The following is an 18395-nucleotide window of genomic DNA, read 5'->3' as shown; positions in this document are numbered from 1 at the left end:
AATGTTTCTGTATGCAATTAGTGTTTTTCTTTGCCAAATGTTGATGTCAAACTCTTCTTGCTTAATCCTGTTGTGAGTGGACTAGGATCCTAGCTTATTTGTTTATGAACTCAAAATCATTTTATTTAACTTGTTTAGTCAACAATCAGACTGTAACACATCTTCTTCTGAATTTTACATGTCGGAAGGAGCTGCTACTGCAGTGATCTACGGCAGCGGTGGATCGAACTGTTGGTGGTCAAGGAGGATCATCCTGGCACCTGCTGTCACTGTAAGATCTGACACTAAACCTATGATCTATGTTTTCTTTTTCTTCTTTTTGCAATCAATTTTTGGATGCTCTCATAAATCCGGCATGGTTCTTAGAGGAAAATCCAGGGAGAACAAACGAATAGATACTTGGAAAAGGGTGAACACAAATTGAGAATAGATTCATTAGATATGATACAAGGAAAAAGACAGAAATCTTGAGAACAGTGAGGAGAAAGAAAAAAATAAGTTGAGGACAATACAGTGATACATAAGTCCAAGTCAAACGACTACAACTGTTTATGTGATGACATATGGTTGATCTAGGAGAATCTCTTAAGACCGTATTTGATAGGAAGATTTGGAATGTTAAAATTCCTATGTATAGTTTTAAATAGAAATTCAATTGTCAGGGATCAAATTATAAAGTATGCCACTAATGCATTAAAAATTGTAGCATAAAAGCTTATTATATCAAATTTAAAATAGTGCCATGTCTTGAATTTATATTCTATTTTGGTCCTTCCAGCTATATTGTATCTTCAGGGGGTTTTACTTATTTAATCTTGCATAGTCTTAAAACAGCATATATGCCCTTATAAGTTTTAATCTTAATCACTACTAATTGTGATTTCAGTTGAGAAAAACTTGTTTAAAATATGAAACATCTAAAACATCCTTATTGTTCTTACTACAACATATATTAGTGCCAAACAAAGTTAAACAAACAGTCAAATGACTATCAATTGATTGACAAATTAAATATTAACAATAGGCAAAAGTCAGAGTTCTTATGTTTTGTATATATAAATCTTACGCTTAGTTAAGAGACATTATCAAAATTGCTGACTTCAATTTTGTGTCTTTCATGTATGGATTTCTTCATGAATAACCATAGCAAAGTTTTTCATGGTTGAAGAGTGGAATCACTTGGTAACTTTAGTGTGCATGCAATGCCATTATAGTGAGATAGACACTCTAAATTAGCATTCACCATATTGAAAACGTCTCTCTCACCGCCCCATGATCATGTTGGGATTTTGAAGCCAGAAGAAACAAGGATAGGGTAGGAAGCTTGATGCTTTCCATGTGTGACAACTTACTGCTTGATAGAAAAGAAATCACATTAACAGTATGTGAAAGCTGACCACCAACTTAAACATGATGAAAAAAGAAGTACAGATTTTTTTTATTTTATTTTATGTTAGTGTAATTCCTTTCCCATTATACCAGCACCACTAATCTTAGTCTACAGAAAACACATCTTCTGCAGATCACGATCACAATCAGTGGTGACAAGAACATATTAAATCATGCCTCATCCCATCATATCTCTGTCCTTATCAAGCCTTTGCTCGATCGATGGAATGCCTACTTTGTTCCCATTGATGTCTACACAAGCAAAAGTTGTCTTGCAAGAAAAAAGTAAGTAGACAACAGATACGGTGGGTTGATCGTGTTGTCATATGCCTCTAAGCCTATGAAACAAAGTAGATGATAGACATCAGAGAAAGTTGAATGCAGATAGCCTCATTTGGATGTCGGACATGTGCATCATTTTCCTTTGTGTCATCTCTTCTATAAAGTTTAGGATTCGGTGGACAAAGTATTAAGTTTAGCTACAATAGATATAGGTAACCTGTCCTAATCCTTTATTTGATCGGCATAAAGCTTATCTTAGAAATTAGTTTATAAGGTGGCAACATCATCTTAGCCTTTATTGATTAATTTAAGAAGCACTGTAGATCATGACATGTTTATATATATAATTTCTTTGAGGGATCTAATATGGGAGACTACTACACTGCTTCTTTCTCCCAAACCACATTTTGATGCGAGTTCTAAAAATCTGATGGTAGTGAAGACTGCATCCACATATTGTTACTCGAGGGCAGTCAAGTGTCCCCATTGTGCTCTAAAGCGATAGCTAAAGCGAGAGGGTCCACTATCACATCAATTTCATTGGTGATTTGAACCACTGCAATCGATGCTTGTAATGTGGCCCAAATGGTAGGGAACTCATCTTCGAGTGGTCAAGACCATGTTAATATGACTTGGGCCCTACACAGCTCTCATCTTTTAAGAGTGGCTTTAGTATGCAGTAGTAGTAGGGATCTGAATGAGGCATATGCTAATTTATGCTAAGTTAGATGTTTAACTTGGCAAATATTATGTGGTGTTAAGCTAAGAACGAAAGCTTGGGTCCAACAGATGATGGTAATTTTGCACAAGGATGAAACGATGAAGGGATGAATGGATCCACCATTCTAATGGATAAAATGTTCTACATTATTCATTAATGGATAAAGCCAATCCAGAAGGCAGTCGATCAAACATTTCCTGCCCACTCATCATCATCACCATCATCCCCTGTTGGAATATTCCGCGTAGCATTACATTAAGATGCCGAGATCAGGACGCGGAGCGATGTCGACATGGTCACCTCATCCTCACCTTGCCCCACGCCATCACCGCCGCTCCTTCGTTGGTTCGATCCCCTCTCATCGGACGGCGAACCCCGATGCACGCATCGGAGAAGGCGCTACAGGCGTTTCCGTCCCGTGCTTCCCGATATAAGTATGATTCCTATTTTGTCTTTGATTTACGATGGTGCCACTTAGATGCAAGTGCTTGGTTTAGCGACCAGGTCCATCGTGGCGTGCCTGTAAATAAGGGCTTCGATGAGGGTGGCTTGGGAATCGGGAGCGACGTATGTCGTGCGGATTTGATTTTCCACATTTACCCTTCCGACGTCCTCGAAATGCGATGCCCGGTTCGTATAAGGGCAGGGCATTAGATGAAAGTATCTCTGATGATACGGGTATTATGGGCATTGATGTAGCACACAAAACGACAAAGGAGGACGCACATGCGTCGCCATCGAGGACCGGGTTAGAAACCGCTCCATGAACCGCGCCACGTAGCCGAGCAGCAGTTGGTCCAAAGTAACCTTCTCTACTTATCCTGCCCCGACCCGGTTTTCACCTTCAATGTTATTGGACTTCTCCTTGGCCCACGTACAGGTCATCCGTAAAAACGGGGTGAGAAGTCCGGACAGACTGCGGCTGGGCGTGAAAAGGTGACGGTTTTGGGTGGGGGGTTTTATCCGGGCCACGTCGATCACACTCCTCGCTCGTTTTAAACCCCGTCCCCTGCTTCTCGACTTCTTCCCCTATTCTCCAGAGCAACGAACCTGATCTCCCTCGCTGGGAGCGATGGCAGAAATCGCCTCACCGGCAGCATCTGCTGCAGGAATCGCGGCGGAAACCTGATCTTCTTCGCCGCGATGATCTCAAGGACGCCTTTTTCTTGAGCTGTCGTCGTGATCATTTCGAATTAGGAAAACGAAAGGGGAAAGGGCGTACCCTTGTGCCCGTCGGGAGAGCTGATGCACCTTTAATTGCAGCGAAAGCAGCACTCTTTAATGACTTGGTGACGGCGATCGATTACTGTCCTTTGCTTTCCATTCGGGAAATTTTTGGGTGTCGGTTTTGTTTGGCGATATCAGCTGTGTTGTTGTCTTGCTTGGTGGTTTGTAGCTTTGGGGTTTGATCTCGATTTCGTGGACTTTTCTAGCTCGATTTGGCGTTTTTTGGTCGGGATTTGAGTGTTGTTGGAAGATGGATGAGTGGTGATTGGCTTGCGGTTTGGAGGGAGAGGAAAGGTGGGGTTTTGATCTCCGGCGCGATGCCGTTCCAGATGAAGGTCCAGCCGATCGACGCGAAAGGATCGTTTAGGATCGACGCAGCGAAGCCCGCTGCCAAGTCCCGGCTGAAGCGACTCTTCGAGCGGCAGTTCCCGAGCGTGCTGCGGATCTCCTCGGCAGAGAAGCCCGGGGATGGGAGGGAGAAGGAGAGGGAGGACGACGGCTGCGAGGTGGAGCCGAGCTCCGTGTGCTTGGACAAGATGGTCGTCAGCTTCATGGAGGATGGGGGGAATGAGCGGCCGCAGCGGAGCCGATGCAACTGCTTTAATGTTAACTACGATGATAGCTCCGACGACGACTTCGATTTCCGTGGCAGCGGCGATCCTCCAGGCGCCGGCGACGCCGCCGAGTTCATCGAGGTAGTCTTCGTTGTCGCTCAATTGGACAAACACTCGCGAAAAGTCTCCATCTTTGGCCCCCCTTTCTCTAATTTGAACTAAAATCCTGGGTTTCATAGGGTTTGGTTCTTTGCGCAAGCATCGCCGAAAGGAATCTTTTGGCCGATGCATCGAAGATCATGGAGAAGGCCAAGAATTGGAATGGTAAGAGCGAATGCCGGAGGATCGTGGTCGACGGACTGCAATCGCTGGGCTACGACGCTGCCATCTGCAAGTCTCGGTGGGATAAAAATCCCTCCTTTCCCGCCGGTACCACTGCTTTCCCCTCTGCCCAATGTCTAAGCATCGTTGCGTCTCTCCCTCTTCCGATCACGGCCTCTGATGGTTGGGTTGTCGGCAGGGGAGTACGAGTACCTCGACGTGGTGGTCGACGGCGGGGAGCGCCTCCTTATCGACGTCGACTTCCGGTCGGAGTTCGAGATCGCCCGGTCCACCAAGTCGTACCGCGCGGTGCTCCAGCACCTGCCGTCGCTCTTCGTGGGCCGGAGCGAGCGGCTGCAGCAGATCGTCGCCGCCGTCTCGGAGGCGGCGCGGCAGAGCCTGAGGAAGAAGGGCCTCCACGTGCCGCCATGGCGGAAGCCCGAGTACATGCGGTCCAAGTGGCTTTCCCCCTACCACCGCACGTCCACCGCCAAGCCCGAGGCTGAACCAGCAAATGATCCCCGTTCGACCTCGGCCACGGAACCGATTCCCGAGCTCGAGAGGGCAGTGGAGGCACCGGGCGGCGGCGACTCCAAAGCGGGGGAGGAGGGTAAGGCCGAGGCTGTGGCGCAGCCGTGGCAGCCACCGCCGGCGAGGCCGAGGTCAGGTGTCAGGGTCGTCGCCGGCTTAGCCGCTGTCCTCTGAGAAGCCTTCCTTATTTTTGTTCCTTTTTTCTTATTTTTCCAGTAAAAAAAAGAAAAAAAAAAAGCGAGCGAGTGAGTGAGTGATATATGACGTCTTTTAAGAGTCCAAATCATCACTAAGCGTAATATATTCTCCTTTTCTTTAACCCTTTTAAAGGTTTTTTCTTTTTGTAAGATTTTGGGGGAAAGGAAGCTTATGCTACTACTGTCGAGAAGAACACTTAATATATGAAGCATTCATTATATGAATTATATGTAGGCGCTTTGATGTGCAAGTTGGCAGTGGCCGGTGGTGGTGCTGTCTGAAACAGAGAGGTAGGTGGATTGCAGGCAACAAGGTGAAGAAGTGAGATAAATCTTCGCTCGACTTTACCTTTCGTCCGGCTCCGAAGAAAAACCTGGGATTTCTTCTTGTTTCACCATCTTTCTAAGCTCTTCTTCTTCTTCGAAGAGCAATGAATGATCAGAGTCTTTTCTGTCACTGACTCGTGGCCAGCAGCAGAGGCCACTGCCCTAACCCAACTTTGGGGTGGCAAAGGTGCCAGTTCTCCAGGTTTTCTGTGCACGGCGAACTGTGGGGGTCCATCCCCACTTTGGTTGGGGACAGAAGAGGCGAAAGCATGGGTGATTGCCGGAAGGCCCTCTCACTCGGTTTGCCAAGTGTCTGATGTGGTTTCTTGAGACCGATGCCCCACGATAATGTCAACAATTATCATGCTTGCTTCCCGGAAAGCAACTTCCTACCGACGCTGCTGGCTTCTTTCGAGTTGCTTACCGAGCAGCTGTTGTTGTTGTTGACATCACAGCTGCTGGTTGTATTGTGGAAGTCTTCTTCTTCTTCTTCTACACACAAAGATTGATGGTCCATAAATTTTCCTATCAATGATTAAGAAAATTTATGACAGCTTTCCATGCCGTGTTCATGAGAGATGCCGAATTCATTGCACTTCCAATATTAGCCGAAGAATATGTGGAATGCATGACTCTGAGCTCCATGATTGAATCATAAAGCTCAAGATGTTGAAGATGGCAGGAGCTGCTCATTTTCACAAGCACAATCCAAACATTTTCATCTCGCCTTACTAGAAAACTTCTCTTCAACGAGTAAGTAATCAGTCTGAACTCATTGCAGTCGTTTCTATTACGCTCAAATTTCTCTGTGAATATGGTTGCTCGGAGATCCATGAAACCTTGATGCATTTGGGGGCCTGTGTTCTTCTTCTTCGCATGAATCGAGAGCTTTTCCTTGATCAAAACAGACCATTCTTTGATCTTGACTAATCGCACTTCTTGAGATGCTTAAGAAATCTCGATAATAATCGAATAGATCCTATCCTGTCTCTTCCACCCGCTTAACCATTTAGATAGATCGATGATTTCTCGATCACTATACTATGACTTCGACTACAATAAAAAAATGTTTTGTTGGAGCATGAGATGGACTTTTGGCATTGTCATGATCCCAATGGTTCTGAATCACTCAACCAAGAAATGAGCTAATGGCAAGCCCAATAATTATAGTGGTTGAATTTTATAAAGATTAAAAATATATTTATTTATATATTTATTTATTTTTAGTAAAATTATTTAAATTATTATGGGCATGAAAAAAAAAACAAAATTTAATTTTATTTGTTACTCTTTCATCTTCTTAATATCTTTTTTCAAGCTTATCTTTTTTGTTATATTGAAATTTTGTTTTTGTACTATCATTCATACGTTCTATTTTTTTAATATAATATATAATTTAATATATATTTGCATATATATATATATATATGTATATATATTCAAATAATAATTTGCAGCTACTCTCATGTATTTTATTATTGCTAATTCTTTTAGATCATCTGATCCATGTGAGTAAAATTGCTAACTTTAGACCTCATCTACTTGCAAATTATGCTCTAACTAATTAAATATATTATTGATGGCACTTAATCTTTTTGACATCTTTGTAGGAAACATGTCATATTAAGCTTTTTTACTAATGGATTTTTTTCTCCAAAAAGAACAAAAAAATTCAGGTAATTCATACTATTATTCTTAATTTCATCATTTTTATTTTTAATTTGTGTGATCTTGCAGCCACATACTGTGACATATTTTCACCATAAATAATCATCTTTATGGAGACCAAAATGAATGTAAAATAAAGCTCATACCCATCTATTTTGCATCAAACTATATAAATATGCATGGATTGGAAGGGTACAAAATTTGTGACATTATTTCCTTCAATGCCTTTTTTGGGACTGTTTATTACTTTGTTAATCAATCATTTGCCACTCCTAATTTTTGATCCCCCACCATTTATGACTCAAATGATTTAGTGTTATATGTGGCATCAAAATCATGAGCAAAGTCAACTTTCCTAAATAACGTCTTCTGTAGTGGGATTCTCATTCAACAACTCAAATCATGCATATTATATTAAAACATGATTTAGTTTCGTTTGACAATTAGCCAAATTTGTCTGCTAAACCGATTGGCTAAACCAAATCAGCTTTTCTTGATGACATCAAATGCACAGAACAATAATATTAATTATATGTGATGTTATTTTCATTCTGACAGAGTCTTTCTGTACAATAATTGCTTGCTTTGGGAGGCATTAAAGGTATGGACTAAATACGAAGCCAGCCTCGGCCTTGTGCGTCCACAGCCGTCCATCACTTTGAACCCGAATCTTGAAGCGCAAGAACACCGTCGGATTGCCGCCGGGTTCTAATAAGAGGAAGGTTAACGTGGCATCAGAACGGTTCAAATCTCGAGACCTCTCGCTCGCTCCCCCTTCGACCAAGTCCTCGTTGCTCGTTCTTCCCTCCGACGCAAGGATTCCTTCTCCTTGGATCGCGAACTCGCTTTGCAGTTCCCGGATTGGAAAGGGAAAGCGATGCCTATCTTGTAGCCGGTGGAGATCTTTACTCGTGGAGCGCCTCATAGGGGCGGCTTCCCTGATCTGGTAGCTCGGTGGGATTCGCTGTCGGCGTGGCCCGAGATTGGGGGGTACAAGTGAGGAGATGGGGGCGTCCTTCCGAAACTTGGCGTTTTGGGTGGTGGTCCTGGGCTTCTTCTTGGCGTCCGCTGCTGCTTCTGATCCGGACGATTTCCGCCGAGCGTAAGTGTGATCTGCTCCCTCGGTTGTTCGATTTGCGTTGGTTAGGATTGACCTTTGTGTGCGTGCGTTTGGTGGAAAGGAATAGTTTTGGTGGGGAAAGATGAAATCTTGGAGCTGATTTCTGTTTGTGCTTGTGGATTATAGCGAATGTAATTTCGACTACAAGGGCATTTTTCGAGAGTGAGTTGATGACAATGGTAAAGGAATATGTGTAGTGGATGCATAATGGATGAAACTAGGAAAGAAAAGCCTCTTGTTAATTGTCTAGCTCTCTTTTCTAATCTACTTGAAACAAGTACCAAGGCCTGGCGTTCATCCATTCTACTTATTTGCCCCGCAGACAGAGAAATGTTAGAGATGCTACCATGCACGTGTTCACTGTCCTCCTCAGCCTCCATCTGCAAATTTATCTCTCTTCGCATTTTTGTTTCCGTGCTGTAGACCAAATTCGCCAAAACGAGGGAACTCCGGCGGTTCCTGTCACAGCTTATCAAGACTAGCTTGACGCAGAACACATTGTGATCAGCAGAATTCTATCCTTCTCTGCCACCTGAACCCCTCCCTATCATGATCTCAGATATACCATTTTCGTTTTCTCCACCCATGTACATTTCAATCCCTTCATGAACAATATTACTGCACCAGGACTAAACCCCACATTTTCAATGGCCAGGTGTTGCAGTGTTGGGTTTTTTCAGTGATATTGTCTGTAGAAGCTGTTGATCTTTTCTAGAAAATAAATTCAACATTAAAAATTGGTGCAAGCTCAAGACAAACATGATTTGTTTCAGATTAGTGCAACTGTATCTTGTTGATTTTCCTTTTCTTGATCCATTACATTCTCATGTGACTCTGCTGTTACATGGAAACCTCTGCATGAAACTCATCTATAACCAAACTTATGTATGCCAAACACTGGATGTGAAATTAAGTTTGGGTGAATCTTGGTCCAATTAAATATCAAATGCAACAAATTTGCTTAAATTGTTGCATGCTGCAGCCCTTAAAATCCATGAATGATTTTTTGCTTAGACTCACTGATGTCATAGTTTTGTGTACCATGTTATTATCCATTTCCCTTCATTGGAATTCGCTGTATTTAAACATGTATATTTAGTCAAGTCACCATCTTATGCTTTCTTTACTACCATTATGGTTCAGAATGGTACAATATATTCACATAAGAATTTTCCTTTCAGGTAAGCTCGGATTTTGCTAATATGCATTTTCATCTTTCTAGTACCAATGTTGGTGCTTGAGGTTACTTTCAGTTTTCAGTCATATCTGCTGATTAGCATGCGACATTGGCCGGACCACCTTGATAGCTAGGTCCTTTATATATCCCTTGACACTTGGGGGAAATAGTAGACATTTTTGTTGCATTAAGAAAAATTATACTGTTAAACTTTGAAACGCCCCTTTTGGTTGAGTTAGAAGGAAACTGCAAAGCTTCTTTTGCCTTTGGTTCTATCTTGATAGCTGTTTTTGCAGGTTTCCCATTGTGGAGCCAGATTCTGAACATACTAAAATCCGTCTTGCAAGAGAGGGTTTGGAGGCAATCCAAAGAATTACAAACCCTATAGCTGTTGTTGCTGTAAGTAGAAACTTTATCTCTAGACTCCCTGACAAATTATAAGAAGTTTGAGTTTTTTCCCTTGGTCGCATGGTTCTTTGTATGCAGATAGAGTCATGCACTTTTTATTTTTTCTTATTGCATATGTTCATTCTTATTGCACTCAAGTTCATATTACATGAGTTTGTTATTTTTTAACCTCTATGTTCTATAATTATTGGAGTGGTAGGAAGGGCCATGATAAGGTTATATTTTCCAACTTTATGTATTTCATCTGTGTGAATGTTTCGGCTCTACTTCTACAATACTTGGTCGGAAAACATCTATTTCTTCATATCATTTAGATGTGAACAATTAATTCTCGGTTCTTGATTGTTTTTAGATGTGGCTAGTTAGAAATGTTTGCTTTGGTGAACAATTACAGTTAGTTTTGCCTGATGACAAAATGTGGGGAAAACCATTTAAGATGGGTTGGATATGTCCCTAGAAGACCTTTAAATGCACTGTTTAGCTGCACTTAGATTTGTGGCACAAGATGTAAAAGGATTTTTTCATGAAAAATATTACAGGATTTGCTGGTTCTTATTTTGACTAGTTATTGCATTCAGCAAAGCTTAATGGTGGAAAAAGTTGTGTGATTAACACTGACAGTTACTATCACCAACTTGTGTTTAATAATTTGTAAATTTTGAAGTGTCCGCAAACTCCTTTGTGATATCTTTATTTAGATCATTCGTTCCATGGTTCAAGATTGACTGGTCCAGGCCAGGGTCGGCCATGAGAGATCTGATCTTGGTTGACATGTTGGACTATGGTTGATCCGCTAGAGGAAGATGAGGCACCTTCTGCTTGTCATAACTGTAGAAGCTGGGGAGGGAAAGAAGAATACTAAGAGTGGGAGGCAAACAAAAGAGAAAGCAGAAAAATGCCTGATTTTGACATCACTATGCAACAGGACCTTTGTGTTCATCAACCACCACCATCACATCATATATCATCTATCAATGTTCCAACTTTTACCATCCGCTGCCACCAAGTATGCATCTGTTCGGAGGTTTCTGAGTCAAGACTGTGTATGTGTGAGAGGATAGAATTATTGTTTAAATAATATACAAAATTACCGTTTAGATATCTATTAGCACACTAATTTTATTCTTTGCTTTTGTTTACATAAATTGATTATATAAACAAATAAATAATATAAAGTTTTTATAACTATTTAGAAATGGCTTTTTAGCACACTAATTTTATTCTTTGTTTTTTCTAACTCGAGAAGTTTCTCTATTGTTAGCATATCATGCTAGCTGACTCTCCTTCAGTAAGGTCACATGATCCTTCTCCTTAAATGTCCTATGGAGAATTTATGCTCTCCCTTAGACAGTAATCTTGTAATGGGTATTAAGATGGATATAACTTAAAGCTTTTAGACGAAGTCATCATAATAGTTTGGTGCTGCGGCAATATTTCCCCATGTAATTGTTAGCTGTCATCATCTTAATTAGTCTCATCATGATCTACTTTTTCTTTTTGTTAACGTGACCATGATTGCTATCATAGGTTATTGGACCATATCGCTCAGGCAAATCCTTTCTTCTCAACCAACTTCTCTCCCTTTCATGCGACGAAGGTGCATTTCTTATTATTATTGCTTTCTCTCTTTTGATAAATGACTGAAGGCTAAGATTAATTTTTCAACACAAATAAATAATTACATGCAGGTTTTGGGGTTGGACATATGCGTGATACTAAAACCAAAGGTTAATTACACTAATTTTTTTTATATTTGTCTTTCCAGTCTTTATTAAGATTTGTCTTATTTCCTTATAGTAGTCGTCATGAATACTAAATTCACAATATTTCTCTTATTCTTTTTAAGATTTAATATCCTTCTGTAATCAAGTCTCTTTTGGTGTAGGAATGTGGGTTTGGGGTACACCAGTGGACTTAGATGTTGATGGAACAAAAGTATCTATCTTGTACCTTGATACAGAAGGATTTGAAAGCGTTGGAAAATCAAATGTATACGATGATAGGTAATATTTAAAATTCATTTGTTTTGCCATCAGATATATTCATGTTCATTCTGTTCGTATTCTACAGGATATTTGCTCTGGCTACAGTTATGAGCTCTGTGCTCATTTATAATCTCCCTGAGACGGTTTGTTCTCTATCTGGTGGAAATTTTATCAGCCTATAATTGGCACTAGTAACTTCTTTAATATATTCTCGATTAGATTTATTCCCTTATGAATTCATCTAAGATTTGTTTTTGGTGCTTCATGTTGTAGATTCGTGAGGCTGATATATCTCGGCTATCATTTGCTGTTGAAATTGCAGAAGAGTTTTATGGAAGGTCTTTTGAGTTCTGTTAATACAAAAAATTGTATTATAAGTTTGTTGGTTTTTTCCTTTCTAACTACTTCTGTATTTGCTCATCTGCTGCTTCTTGGAGATCAGGGTAAAGGTAATCTACTGATATTATGTTCTTAATGTTCTGGAAAACTAGACCTTCTTATAATTATTGACAATGTTGGGTATTTATACAGGGGCAAGATGTTGCATTTGAGCCTGCTAAGCTCTTGTGGCTTATCCAACGGGATTTCCTGCGTAAGCTGATGTTTTTCTTTGCCATGTGCTTGGAAATAGTTTGAAGTATCGGTAATAATACACATTTGTAATTGTGAACATGTCTTAAAAGGCTAATAAGTAGGCAACAACAGCAACAATAAAAGATAGGCCATAAGGATGAAATAGTAGTAATTACAGCAAAAAATAAGAATATGAGGCAATAAAATGTTTTGCCAAGAATATGAAACAACGGAATCTTCTGCCGAGTACAGTGCACGGTAGGTAATCACTTCCAAGTTATGTAAACTGAAACACCCTGAACTAGTTTGCATTTGTAAAATCATAATTATATGTTTTACTTGTATTGGCCATAAAATAAGGCATAAAGTTAGAAAAGAAAATGGCATGTCAAACAGCCTGAGATAATAAGATCAAAGGGCATCTCAAAGAGATTTTATTTCAAGTTTTCTGACATCTCAGCTTTTGCTTGATATAGTGTTTTGACACAAATTTTCTATTTGGAGCAGTCCATTAGGTTGTACGCCAGTTAATATGGTTGCTGCTTCCCAATGCCTGCGGGATTAATTTTCTCATTTTTGTTACATTATGTAGCTTGAATTTTGAGCACCACTCTTTTGTTGATCATAACTTTGTGATATTGTTTTGTCCTTTCATGTCTGCATTTTCTTTACAATCTTTTCATGCTCTGTATCGTTAATTTATCTATTTCACCAAAATATATTTATTATGATTACACAGAAGGAAAGTCTGTTCAAGAAATGGTGAATGAAGCCCTTCGGCGGGTACCTAACAATAATGGTCAGTCTTAGCTGATATTCTCTTCACCTGTATTTGATACATATAGGAAACTTATACAATGCCTAGTAGTTTAAATTGAAAATTCTTCTTCAATTTCAGGAGACAGAAACATTGATCAGGTGCGGCCTTCGGTCAAACTGTAAAGTTAGACTTTTATGCATGAATAAACAATATTAGGATATTGTTCTAGACTAGCAGTTTATGGGCTTTGCGTCCATCTTTATTGTAAAACCTTTGCTATCCTTTTCCATTTGGTGCATCAGGTTAACCAAATTCGAGACTCCTTGGCAATAATGGGTGACAATAGTACTGCCTTTAGCTTACCACAGGTAAACTTGGTTAACTTATCTTGTCAATATCACAGTTGATTTTACGTCAATAATTATATATTAGGAGATTCAGAGATTCCAGAGAAGTCTTCTTTGGTATGCCTTTGTCAACGTTTGTTTTGGCCCAACAACATGAGAACTTCATGTTTGCTTTGAGGGCTTTAAAGAGTTTTAGGTTCAATAAAACTTTGCACAGAGCTGTTAAAAATGGAAGAATTACTCTACTGTAGAACATCCTAGCAGGAATCAGTGATGTGGATGTTTTAATGCACAGAAAAATATCCTGCTGTATAAAACATCTTCTCAACAACTCCAACAGCAAGGAAAGATATGAAAAAATGTCAGTATGGTTGTTGATACTCAATAGAAATGTAATAAAACTGCAATGCTGTGGTAAATGCCCAAGAAATCAGATGAGTACCTTATGTCAAGAAATAAGGTAGCAGAGTGCTTATTGCCTCTGGCAGCAATACTTGTCTACAAAAGCAGCTCTTCGCATCAAGATGCTTACGTAAGGTGTATGTTCCATTGTTCCACCATTAAAAGGTCAGCACACTTAAAAAAAGGGATAATCCAATAGTTTCATGAAACTATCCCCTGATAGCAAAAAGCATGTCTGTGTTTTTTCAATAATTAACTAAAAAGGGCATCTGATGAAGTGTTGAACATGCGTCAAGAGGTATATAATATTTGAGTATCTATTCCAATGGACATGGTGTGCATTTTGAATTATCCATGTTTCATGTGTGCCTTAGCTTTCTCAATATTCGGGAACTTACAAGCTCTTTTATTTATCTTCTGTTGTTATTTTGTTAGCTGAATTTGGATCCAAAGCTCCATAACCTGGGTAGCATATCAGCTAAGGTCCTATTAGTTTATTGTTGTAATGTGCATCATAATTGTGTTACAATGCCCACACTTGGAACTTATTTTTCTAAGTTTTTATAAGATAACATATGTGCTGATATTCATTTCATGCAATTTTGCCTTGTGGTGCTTACAAGAGCCTTGAACTTATGACAGCCTCATCTTCAAAGGACAAAACTTTGTGACATGAAGGACAGTGAGCTGGATCAATTGTATGTGGAAAAGAGGGAGCAGTTGAAACAACTTGTTGCAACCATCATACGTCCAAAAATTATCCAGGGAAAACCTCTAAACGGAAATGAGTTTGTAGCTTTCCTAGAGCAGGTGCTTTTGCATAAATTTCTCTTCATTCCCTAAATTATTAATTTGATACTGTCATTATCCTTGGTTATTTGTCATGGTTTACATGCACAAGTTGAGAACATCAACCTGAATTTAAAGTATCCAGAAGAAGCTCATATGCATCATGCTTAATTCTGATTATTGTATCCATTGTTTTTTTTCAGATTCTTGAAGCCTTAAATAAAGGAGAAATTCCATCCACAGGTTCTATCGTTGAAGTATTCAATAAGGTGATTCTTGAGCGTTGCTTGAAATTATACAGTCAACGAATGGACATTATGCGGCTACCAATACAAGAAAACAGGCTGCAAGAAGTTCATGAAGAATCAAAGGCTGAAGCAAAAAAGTTGTTTGATCGGCAGCGTTTTGGTCGGCATCATGCTGAACAATCTATTGTGAAACTTGATGATGAAATACAAAAGGTACAACCATGTGTTCGATGTTAAAGTTTTGCATTGACGAGTGGTACCAATTGAGACCCTTTAAGAGCTACACTAGCATTCTTCTTCACTTTACAATCATGGAGAATAAATAGGTGAAAACATCTATCAACAAACAATAGTTAGAACTGCAAATATTTTTTTAGAATTCTGGTTAATGTTTAGCAGTATAGGAGAGGAGCTGCGAGGAATATCTTTGACCCTTAAATTATGTGATTGGAAGGTGCTGTAATTTAGAAGTGCCAATATCGAGGATCTTTGAAATCTGCATATTAGTGCAAACAACTTTAGATTGATGTATAGGAAACCTTTTTTTATATATAAACCATTGTATATGTTAGTCCATTGAGTTAAAATAACCATAACTATACACAATACTAATACTTTTTTGCCATGGTGAAATCTTTATTGACAAAAATTTTCTCTTTATTCCGTTGGAAAAATAGTTCCTGCTATTACACAAAAAAACCTATGCTTTTTTTAGTCTTCCTGTCTCTTTTTTAGATCTCTGTTCTCAACTCTAATCCCATAAAAAGCTCTAGAAGATGGATAGGTGTAGAATACTAAGAGAACTTTAAGACAGGAAACAGAGTATAAAACTGAAAACAAAATCGTCAAAGGTATTTAAGTAATTGTTGTCTTCATATTTCTCTTGACAATGCTATGGTTTGCTTAAATAGGGACTGGGTACAAGTAACTGAACTTATATCTGAGAGGTTTAATATCTGCTTTCTTACTGAGGGGACTGCAGTTGATCTTTCAAAGCAAAAGAAGAGACGAGCACTTGGACCAGAAATCAGTGTTTTGAAATTGGACTTTTGGTGGTGATACTAAAAATATGCTAGAACATGCTCTGAAGTGGATCTGGGTATAAGTAGGACTTGCCTAGTCTGCATCATGTGAAATTTTCAACTTGTACTAAATGAGATAGAACTTCTCTGTGTTCAATAGTGGTCCACTGTAGATATTCATGAATACCTGTTTCTTAAGGATAATCTCTTTCTTATTTTGATTTTAGGCTTGGATGTTCGTCATGCTTATTATACTGTTTTTGTGTTTACTTGTTTGAGCACTTTTTCAGGTTTACAGAACGTTTCTCCTGGAAAATGAATATCAGTCATCAAAATTATGTGAAGCCAAATACACAGAGTGTGAGGATAAAATGGATCACCTTCAAGTCATGAGACTTCCTTCCATGGCAAAATTCAATGCTGGTTTTCTTCAGTGCAATGAAACTTTTGAAAGACAATGTGTTGGGCCTTCGAAAGAATTATATAAACAGAAGATGATGAAGGTTAGATTGCGTGTTTTTTCAATCAGTTTTCTCCTATTTTGTGTCACTAGCATTGAGGCTTGGTCGAAATATTGAATGTGACTTGATTGTGTCAGGGAAAGAAAATGCCATGCTCTCTTGCTTGCATGAGATAAATCTTCCTGGCATCCAATCTAATCTTGAAATGACTCTGAATCTTGTCAGTGAATTAATGAATTGTTTCTGATCTTGATTTCCAGATGCTTGGGAAATCCCGATCACTTTTCATCAAGGACTACAATGATAGACTCTCAAATTGGTTGGTGATTTTCTCACTTACTGTGGCTATGGTGGGCCGGTTTATCATCAAGTTTTTTTTGTTGGAGATTGCTGGCTGGGCAATGTTTATTTTCTTAGAAACATATACAAGAATGTTCTGGTCATCGGAATCAATGTACTATAATCCTTCTTGGCATGTAATCGTATCTACATGGGAGACTATAGTTTACAGCCCTTTTCTTGATTTGGACAGGCAAGATTTTCTCAATTCCTTTCTCATATTGTTTCAACCGAGTGTGCATCAAACCTTTTTCACTGAGCTTTTTTCAATAATATTTTTATTATTGGAGCAGATGGGCAATTCCAATTGGTATATTGCTGTTGGTCCTGCTCCTGTATTGGCGGTGTTGTGGTAGTAGGAAGCCTGGATCTCATTGGCTCTTGCCACTGTACAATAACCGCCATAGAGATGGTGACAGTCGTCCAAGATCAGATTAAATGAAGACTGAGTCCCCATGATGCTCAACTGCTCGGCCTTCTTAACCTAGTGAATCTGTGTCACATTCACAGTAGACAGGCTTTCTTTTGGTGAGCCTGGCCTCACATCATTTCTGGCATGCAGAAGAAGGTGGCAGATGAAAAGCTTCAAAACATTCAGTTACTCAATTTGCAGGTCACTTGACAGATGAATGTTTACTGTATATTCACCATTTTCGTGCTACCCTGTATCCAAATCCTATCATCTTTCTCATTGTTATTTTCATTATCTGGAACCCTGAATGATTTGACATTTGGACTAAGAAAACTAGCTAAATCATTCGGTGGCTGCCCAATCGATGGCTGCCTGGGAAGTCCACAGCAACTGTCAACTGTGGAAGCTCTTCTTTCGGCATATATCTGTATCTGATTTCAGTTAGAGGTTCAATCTGTATGGAAACAACTCTAATTGTTCGACTTTCTTTGTGGAAATGTGAACCCATGCCAAAGTGTACATTGGTGAATGCAGTTCTAATTTTCATTTAGACATTAACTTGTTTCAATTGGTGGACCTGCGCAAATGTTTCTTTGTCGGATTTATTTATCGCCAGTATGACAACCTAATCTGCATTTTTAACATCAACCAAGTTAATTGTTATGAGTTTGTTCTCTTATATATATTGATCTGTGAAATTGCATGTTTATTTCTATAATTTTCTCCAAGTCAATGTCTGCCCTTTTTGTTTTTATTGTTTGATTTCAAATAGTTGAGACAGTAACATTTTCATTGTTGTGTTATACTAGAGAGACATTTATCTAAATATAAATTGATATTATGATGCATATATCAAGTTAGAGGGGCAGTGCAAAAACATGTGTATGATGAGAAGTTATATATGCAAAAATAAGATTTTTCTCTTATTTGCAGTCCATAACATGTTTTTGATTTTATGATGTTTGCTTGAAATTTTTTTGAAATGCATCGACCAACTAAAAAAAATGAAAATAAAGACCAAATTGATCAAACTGTGTCTGATAAGATAAACAAATTTCTAAAGAACTATACATGAAAGTATTTTATATTTTATATTTCCTTCTTTCTTTCCTATTATCTTCTCCTTTTTTTGTCT

General features: G+C 39.0%; 2 protein-coding genes across 2 annotated transcripts; both read left to right on the top strand.

Annotated features, from left to right (window-relative positions):
• The first annotated feature begins 3384 nt into the window (after positions 1–3384).
• Positions 3385–5450, top strand: LOC103983117 (uncharacterized). The gene is made up of 3 exons (XM_009400285.3): positions 3385–4314; positions 4413–4602; positions 4694–5450. Exons 1-3 carry the CDS (start codon positions 3874–3876, stop codon positions 5197–5199), a joined length of 1137 nt encoding a protein of 378 aa, XP_009398560.2. The 5' UTR covers positions 3385–3873; the 3' UTR covers positions 5200–5450.
• A 139-nt stretch (positions 5451–5589) lies between these two features.
• LOC135610814 (uncharacterized) lies at positions 5590–17828 on the top strand. The gene is made up of 18 exons (XM_065105774.1): positions 5590–6302; positions 7776–8319; positions 9811–9913; positions 11450–11519; positions 11611–11649; positions 11808–11925; positions 11993–12050; positions 12181–12245; positions 12350–12356; positions 12439–12499; positions 13220–13279; positions 13379–13398; positions 13543–13608; positions 14632–14799; positions 14982–15239; positions 16339–16551; positions 16770–17041; positions 17142–17828. Exons 2-18 carry the CDS (start codon positions 8222–8224, stop codon positions 17284–17286), a joined length of 1821 nt encoding a protein of 606 aa, XP_064961846.1. The 5' UTR covers positions 5590–6302; positions 7776–8221; the 3' UTR covers positions 17287–17828.
• Positions 17829–18395: the final 567 nt, after the last annotated feature.

This window comes from Musa acuminata, chromosome BXJ2-4 (assembly GCF_036884655.1).
Source record: "Musa acuminata AAA Group cultivar baxijiao chromosome BXJ2-4, Cavendish_Baxijiao_AAA, whole genome shotgun sequence".
Classification (NCBI taxonomy): domain Eukaryota; kingdom Viridiplantae; phylum Streptophyta; class Magnoliopsida; order Zingiberales; family Musaceae; genus Musa; species Musa acuminata.
This window is presented reverse-complemented; position numbering and strand designations above follow the sequence as displayed.